This window comes from Trichechus manatus, unplaced genomic scaffold (genome assembly GCF_000243295.1).
Source record: "Trichechus manatus latirostris isolate Lorelei unplaced genomic scaffold, TriManLat1.0 scaffold00007, whole genome shotgun sequence".
Lineage (NCBI taxonomy): Eukaryota > Metazoa > Chordata > Mammalia > Sirenia > Trichechidae > Trichechus > Trichechus manatus.
The window spans coordinates 26,826,571-26,834,897 of NW_004443943.1; the positions used below are offsets into that span (position 1 = coordinate 26,826,571).

Consider the following 8,327-nt stretch of genomic DNA (forward strand, 5'->3'; position numbering starts at 1 on the left):
TCCAATACAATTTCAGAAATAATTAGGAATAGTTAGTATTTAACAAGAATAGTTAAAGAGAAACTCACTCTCCCAGATAGAAAGACAATATAAAAGCTACAATGATTAAAACAAGTTAGTACTAGGGAAGGACAGACCAAAAAATGGAACAAAATAGAGATCCTAGCAATAGAACAATTATATATAACACCATGGTATGTGACAGATGTGGCACCAGAAACTAAGTAGAGGAAATAATGAACTATTCAGGAAGTAGTCTAGGAAAATAAAACTGAATCCTTATTTCACACTAAACATTAAAATAAATTCCAGATGGATTAAAGACCTAAATATGAAAAGCAATATTTTAAAACTTATAATAAAATTATTACTTTGGGGTAGGGAAAAAAATTCTTAAACAAGATAGGAAAAGCATAAACCATAAAGCAAAAGATTGATGAACTGACTCATCAAAATGAAATATATATGTCAAAGATATCATCAAGTTCAAAGAGAAATCAAAAATTTGGAGAAGATTTTTGCAATGTAAAAATCTCGGAAAGGGTAAGTATCCAGAAGATATAAAGACCAACAAGTGAATTAAAAAAAAAAAAAAAAAAAAGCAATCAAATTATGGGCTAAGGATATTAACAGGCAATTCATACACAAAAAAAAGGAAACCCTGAATGGCCAATAAACAATACTCAACTTTACTAGTTATCAGGGAAATTAAAATTGAAATTACGTGATACTCTGCCCACCATCAAACTGGCATATATTTTAAAGTCTGGTAATTCCAAGGGTTGAGGAGGATGTGCAAAAAATGGGAACTCAACAAGGGAGAATGAAGAAAACCAAAGACACTTGGGAAAGATTAGTTCAAAGGACTAATGGACCACAACTACCACAGCCTCCACCAGAATGAGTCCAGCACAACTAGATAGCGCCCAGCTACCACCGGACTGCTCTGACAGGGATCATAATAGAGGGTCCTGGACAGAGATGGAGAAAAATGTAGAACAAAATTCAAACTCCCCCCCCCAAAAAAAAAAAAAAGACCAGACTTACTGGTCTGAAAGACTAGAGAAACCCCAAGAGTATAGTTCCCAGACACCCTTTTAACTCAGTACTGAAGTCACTCCTGAGGCTCACCCTTCAGCCAAAGATTAGACAGGCCTATAAAACAAATGATAACACATGTAGTTCAACCACGTATAAAAGACTAAATGGGCACACCAGCCCAGGGACAAGGATGAGAAGGCAGGAGGGGACAGGAAAGCTGGATGAATGGAAATAGGGAACCCAAGGTCGAGGAGGGGAGAATGTTGATACATCCTGGAGTTGACAACCAATGTCACAAAACAGTCTGTGTATTGTTTAAAGAGAAACTAATCTGCTCTGTAAACTTTCACCTAAAGCAAATTTAAAGAAACAAAAAGGGAACTCATACAGCAGCACAAAAATTGGATCTCAAGCACTGCAGAAGAGAGGGTAAAAACGGTAGAATCACTTTGGAGAACAATTTGGCAATATGCCATAAACTTGAAGATATGCATACCTATGACCAGTTCTACTTCTAGATATTCTAATCTCTGTTCTACTCTAGATACTCCAGAGCAGTGCTTCTCAAACTACCTGCGGGAAGGGACTATTTTGTATGTGTGTATATTTTAACATGTTAGGAACCAATATTTCATAAATGATAATAAAATGAGCTACTAGAAAAAAGAAATTAAACAATAAAAACAAAAAATATAAGCCCATTGTTTATTATTAGATTCAACAGAGATAAAATTAATGTCTTAAGATGCTATAAGAACTTGTAAAACACTCACTCTCAATCTCTGTAGTTATCTCATTATGGATTAGAAAGAAAAAGCTGGCGAAGGGACAGCAACACATACCATATGGTGTGAAGTGCTACTCTAGGGAAATTCGTACACACTGCACACAGAGACACAGGTAAGGTTGTTACTGTGGCACTATTTATAATAAAAGTAGAAACTACCTAATTTTTCATTAGTAACTGAATAAACTGAGGTTTATCACTGACTGAAATAATACACAGCAGTTAAAAATGATCTAGATTTACTATTATCAACATGAATAAAACTCAAAAACAATGTTTGTTAAAAAGGCAAGTTGTATAATAAAAGGTACAGTTTGATATCATTTTTGTAGTTTAAAATAGGTAAAAATAATTCTATAACTTGTTTATGGATACATGTTTATAGTAAAAGTGTAAAAATATGGACAGAAAGGATAAACATCAACTTCAGAAAAGAAGCTACTCTGAGAAGAAAGGTCAAGGAATACCACCAAGGGAGGGTACAAAGGAGGCTTCAAACAGACCTATAATTTTTTTTCCTTAGAAGACAATATGATCTAAAGGAAATATATAGCAAAATGTTAGGCTTTCATTATGTTGTTCTCTGTACATACCTGTATATGTGAAATATTTAATCAAAAACTTCTTAAATTTTCACCAGCCCAAGAGCAAACAACTGAGGCCTAAGAAGACAGTCTAAAGGTATCCTGGAGTGTTAGGAAAACCACTGTAATTCAAAATAAGCACAATTCTGCTGTACTTTCATAGAACGCAGTATCTACCGATCCAGATACAACTAGGTGCATGTCAACAGCAAGGATGCATACTATAATCCTGAGCTTCCTCCAAAAAATTTCCCTTTTCTTATTCTATATGGACAAAAATCCTACTGTAGAGAGAGAATAAAGCTGCTGATAAGCCCTACCCACTCTCCCTGTCCTTGAAAAACACAATAAGACAGCCAGCAACAGGGCAGAGAGCCAAACCACTTCATGAAGTATTGGCTTCCCCTCCTTTTTAAGGCTTTAGGACATCTGAATGTGCAAAGGCGTTTCCAAAATTTTCCACTGAGTATGATGCAATCTTATTTGAGTCCCATCAATATCCACCATGAGACCAACAAAAAAAACAGGACAAATTCATAACACATGTACCTAGAGACATCCATTTCAGTAAGAAATCCAAGTACCTATAACAGCCTTCTTCCTCTCTGTCTCAGCTTCTTTCTCCACAACTTTTTGTTTCTGTGCAGCAATAAGTAGTTTTGTCTTCTCAGCCTCCCTGTGGAGCAAAACATTATAAAAATTAGAAATGATTCTCATACATGCAATCACAGACAGTAATTCTGACCCTACAGTGGATCAGAAGAACCATTCTATACCTAAACTTTCTGACCTATTAAGGTAGGCAAGATGGGTATTACCCTATTTTACTTAGCAATAAATCTGAGGGTGAAAGGTTAAATGATCTGCCCAAAGTCACCCAGAGCAAAGAGTAAAATTTAGTACATTTGAATTTTAGTCTAATTTTTTCCTCTAACTGTATCATAGAAACGCCTATGATCTGGAAGGAAGTGTATCAACACTTCTTTGTTGCTGGGCCTCCTGTGAGCACATACAGCACCACTGTGCCAATTAGAAAAAGGCACTAGTCTCTGGGCAGCTGCAGTTTCTCAGGTGCACGATTTGGTAAGCAGAATGAAACTGGTTTTCAGCCACTGCCTGACTCAAGCGGCTACCTTGTGCAGTGGCCCTGTTTACTGTACAGAAGACATAGTTAGGGGGCAGTTATTAGGTGGTGAACTTGGGTTTAATGTAAGGAAGAATTTTCTAAGAATTTGAGCTTTCCAATAATGGAAATGGCTCCCTATCGGTGAGCATGTGCAAGTGGAGACTGGGTGACCACATAGCAGAAATGGTATTAAAAAAAGACTACTATTAGGTGGGAGGTTAGACTCAACGATCCCAAGGTGGTTTTTAATTCTGGAATTCTAACAGCCTATAAGATTAGGAAAGATCCACAAAATCTGAAAAGTAACTCCAATAGTTTCCCCAGAGTATTTCCCCCCAAACCTTTCCTCCTTTTGCCACCAGGACACTGATAAACATAAATGCCATGATGGATACTAAGAATTGAGGATTGAGAACACACAATATTCATCCTTCTATCACCAGAAGCTATCATATTTAAAGACAAAGACACCCTCAGCCTTCATTAATATTTTTTTTCAATAAATGGATCAGGCCCATGATCTGCCCAGCTTGGTACTCCATGCTTTATAGTTTTAAAAGAAGAGTTCCTTCTCTACAATGGAAAAGGAAAATAAAACTCCACATGACAGAAGATACAGACCTGGGTGCAAAAAGGACTCAGAAATAAATTATCCCACAAAGAAGTATTATTACTACTCCTTGGACCCCCTCTATCTATATACATCTGTTGTATTCTTGACTTTCGCAGTTATTTTCCCAGCATCCCGTATCTTTCCTTTTGTTAACATATCTGCCAAATTTCCTAAAAGGCTTATGTTTCTTCTTTTCAGTATCTGTCATAAGAGAATAACATTTCAACTGCAAAAAGTATTCCCCTAAAAGGGACCCTCTAAAACACTTAGAAACTAATTTTCTATCAAGCAAATAACAAGTCCTTCCCAGCCAGACCTGAACACATAAAAGAGAAGACTGCAAGGAGTCAACTCAGGCAAGGCTTAGCCAGAAACAAATGATAAAGATCCTGGTCTAATTTTAGATACACAATCACATACAATGGAAACCCAAACTTTATACCAACAAGGTATCTATTCTCACCATTACAACACAGTAACAAAATACACCTGCTCTGCTTTAACCTTATCTCCTTTTCTCTTCTATTAATATTTAATTCAAGGTACTATTCACATCTAAATTACAACTCCTTAGGCTTCCAGCAATAGTTATACAGTAAACTGCATCCTTGGCCACTCAACTGCCCCTGAAATGTCAATGTATAAACAGAAATTTAATAAGAGTCAAATGGGAATTAAAACGTGAGAATAGGTGACACTACTAGAATAAAAGGTATGGAAGATACACATATATCCCACCCCACAGCATAGTACCTCACACATAAGTCTCCTCTAGACTGGTGCATTAGTATGCAGACAACCCTAAATAAAAATATTTGGAATCCCATGCATATTACTCACATTAACTCAAAATTTCTTCGTATGGCTTCTGGGATTTTGGGTTTTGTAACACGCACAGCCTAAAAAATAAAAGTGAAAAAGCCAAAATATATTTGAAAACAAAGAAATCTTCAAACTAAGTGTTCCGTAGAAGAGCTCCTTAAATGGTGCTGATAAAACAACAACTATGATACAGCTGCTACTAACAAGTGTGGAGTTCCCACTACAAAATCTGCTTCCATGCCACCGCACCAAGAATCAAAGAAAAGCTGGTTCCTGTTTCCTTAAAAAACGTCTAACTACGGGAGAAACCACTCTACCCACTAAGGAAATCAACTCCAGAGGGAAAAGGTTCCCGCTAAAAAGTATTTCACAAAGCTCTTCAGCTGGACACTTTAGCTTTCCTTTTCAAACTTGCAGGACAAAGAAACAGAAGGAAATCAAAGTTCCAAGACTGAAACTGTAAAGCTGGAAACGATCAGTCAAAAAACAAAGAAGCAAACAAACAACAACCCAGGTCACTGCATACAATTTAATCCAATGGATAGTAAATGAATTTACCATTTCCTAAACCTACAATCACTCAGTACTGACTAAACAGAGCAACAACTGAAGACAAACAAATTACTTACAATTAATAGCTTACAACATTCTTTCTTCCTAAAATCTTACTCAGACCAAAGTCTACCTGTCTTTTTAGACACTGTTTACCACTTTGATTTTTTTCCCCTAACCACAGCATACCTTTTATGTAATTAAGATTATAAACTACTTGGAAAGTGCTGTTTTTTGAAGCCAGACTTTATAGCATCAAGAACCTGATCTCTCAAAAACCTGATTTTACTAGTTAAATATTCCCTACCCCCACCCTCCACTGCAAACACACATACTTTGCTGAAGTTTTTTTTTTTTTTACTTGTTTCTTTTTAATTTTAGTGTGTTTTAGGTAAAACTTTACAGCACAAATCAGTTTCTCATTGAAAAATTTACATACAAATTGTTTTGTGACATTAGCTGCAATCCCTGCAATATGTCAGCACTCTCCCCCTTTCCCTTTCTACTCTGGGTTCTCTGTGTCCATTCTTCCAGTTTTCCTGTCCCTTCCTGCCTTATCTTTGCTTTTGGGCAGGTGTTGCCCATTTGGCCTCGATACTTGATTGAACTAAGAAGCACGTTCCTCATGTGTGTTATTGTTTATTTTATAGGCCTGTCTAATCTTTGGCTGAAAGGTGGACTTTGGGAATGGCTTCAGTTTTGAGTTAGCAGGGTGCCGGGGGCCACAGTCTCGGGTATAGAGGCATATATTGTAACCCAAAATCCAGTATTATATATTTTAAACCAAAAACCAGTATTAGTTACTCCTTTAAATAACACAGAAAAAAATATAAAGGATGTCCATTTTCATTACTCTAATTTACCACAGTAGCTGTCCAAGAAGAAAAATGGGGTATAAACACAGGGAGAGGAAAAAATAAAATACGGATTGTTACTGAGGTTGTTCATTCAACAACAAATATTTATTGATGCCTACTCTGTGCCAGGCACTGTTTGTTCTAGGCACTATGGACACAGTAGTGAACAACAAGGCAAGATTGCTCTCATGGAATTTAATGTTCTAAAAGAGAAGAAACAGACAGTTAACAACAAGAAAGCAAATGAATGAAAGAATTTCAGACAGTTATGAGGGTAATCTGAAGAATTAAAACAGCATTTTAATTTGGGGACAGTAAAAGTACTAGGTTGTGGAGGAGCAATCAAGATATCTATTCTGGAATAATTTATATAATTGAAAATCAATCAAAAGATTACTAGAGACGGTGAATCCAGCAAAGTTGTAGATGTAAGATAAATCCAAGAATCAACTATATTCCTCAATTCTTAAAAAAAAAAAAAAAACTACATATTCAATAGCATTAAAACTCATTAAATACATGAGAATTTAATTTGAGATTATGAGTTTCTCCCCACATCAGAAATTATGAAAGAAACTAAAAGGATGATAGAACTAAGTAAAATCAAAAACTATGCTCCTAATTTTAAAAAGTATATGCCACCTTAGGTACCTAATATAGCTTGAAAATACCAATGATGAAAACTCATCTGGAAGAAAAAGCTGGCACCCGCAACAGAGGTCCAAGAATAAGTGGTGCCCCCCAGCCCGTACAGCTAACATCATTGGGTGCTCATACTCTGGCTACAAAACCCACCCACCTATGTGCTCTAGGGAACAGGGAAACGCTTTCCTCCCAGACACTCAGGGGCAGCCGTCAGCCCCCTGCCTTACTCTGCGTGTGACCCCCTACTGCAGCCAGATATCTGTGCCTACACCAACCACCCATGCCTGTCTAGGACTGCAGGTAAGAGCCTGCACCACACACTTGGTAACTGACTACCTAGACACCTGAGATAAATCCATACAAGAAAAGTAAACGGACTAATGGGCTCACATAACTTAGTAACAGACCTAACCACCTGGTGACAGGACGTTAGAGTTTCAAAGGTGCCGATAATCAAACTAGCTCACACGAGCAGCCTATTTGGGCATATCAAAACAAAACAAAACAAGAAGCTAGGACACAGTAAGCAAACATAAAATAATTAAATACAATAACTTATTGATGGCTCAGAGACAACAGTCAACATCAAATCATGTAAGAGGCAGACCATGATGACTTCAGCAAGCTCCCAAAATAAAGAATCAAGGAATTTTTGCAGGAAGAGAATTTCCCAGAATTACCGGAGGCAGAATACAAAAGATTAATGTACAGAACTCTTCAAGAGATCAGGAAGGAGATTAGGTAAAACGCAGAACAAGCTAAGGAACACACAGAACAGAACAACAGAAATAGAGGATCTTAAGAAGGATATTCAAGAGCATAATGACAAATTTAATACACTGCAAGAATCCATAGAGAGACAGCAATCAGAAATCCAGAAGATTAACAATAAAATTTCAGAATTAAACAACTTAATAGAAAGTCATAGGAGCAGAACTGAGGCAGGAGAAGTCAGAATTAGTGAGACTGAAGATAAAGCACTTGACACCAACTTATTTGAGGAAAAATCAGACAGAAGAATTTTAAAAAATAAAGAAAATCTAGGAAATTATGTGGGACTCTATCAAGAGGAATAACCTATGAGTGACTGGAGTACCAGAACAGTGGGGGATAAGAGAAAACACAGAGACAACTGTCGAAGATTTCTTGGCAGAAAACTTCACTGATATCATGAAAGATGAGAAGATACCTATCCGAGATGCTCATCAAACCCCACATAAGGTAGATCCCAAAAGAAAGTCACCAAGACATATTATAATCAAACTTGCCAAAACCAAAGATAAAGAGAGAATTTTAAGAG

At 36.7% G+C, this 8,327-nt stretch overlaps 1 protein-coding gene across 2 annotated transcripts in view; it reads right to left on the minus strand.

Annotated features, from left to right (window-relative positions):
- ERLIN1 (ER lipid raft associated 1) overlaps positions 1-8,327 on the minus strand; it is a 39,732-nt gene that overhangs the window by 11,218 nt on the left and 20,187 nt on the right. For both annotated transcript variants that reach the window (XM_023740790.1, XM_023740789.1), the window contains 2 exons: positions 4,992-5,050; positions 2,997-3,088 (listed from right to left, as the gene is read on the minus strand). In XM_023740790.1, coding sequence (XP_023596558.1) covers positions 2,997-3,088; positions 4,992-5,050 — 151 coding nt within the window. The remainder of the gene's footprint in view (positions 1-2,996; positions 3,089-4,991; positions 5,051-8,327) is intronic.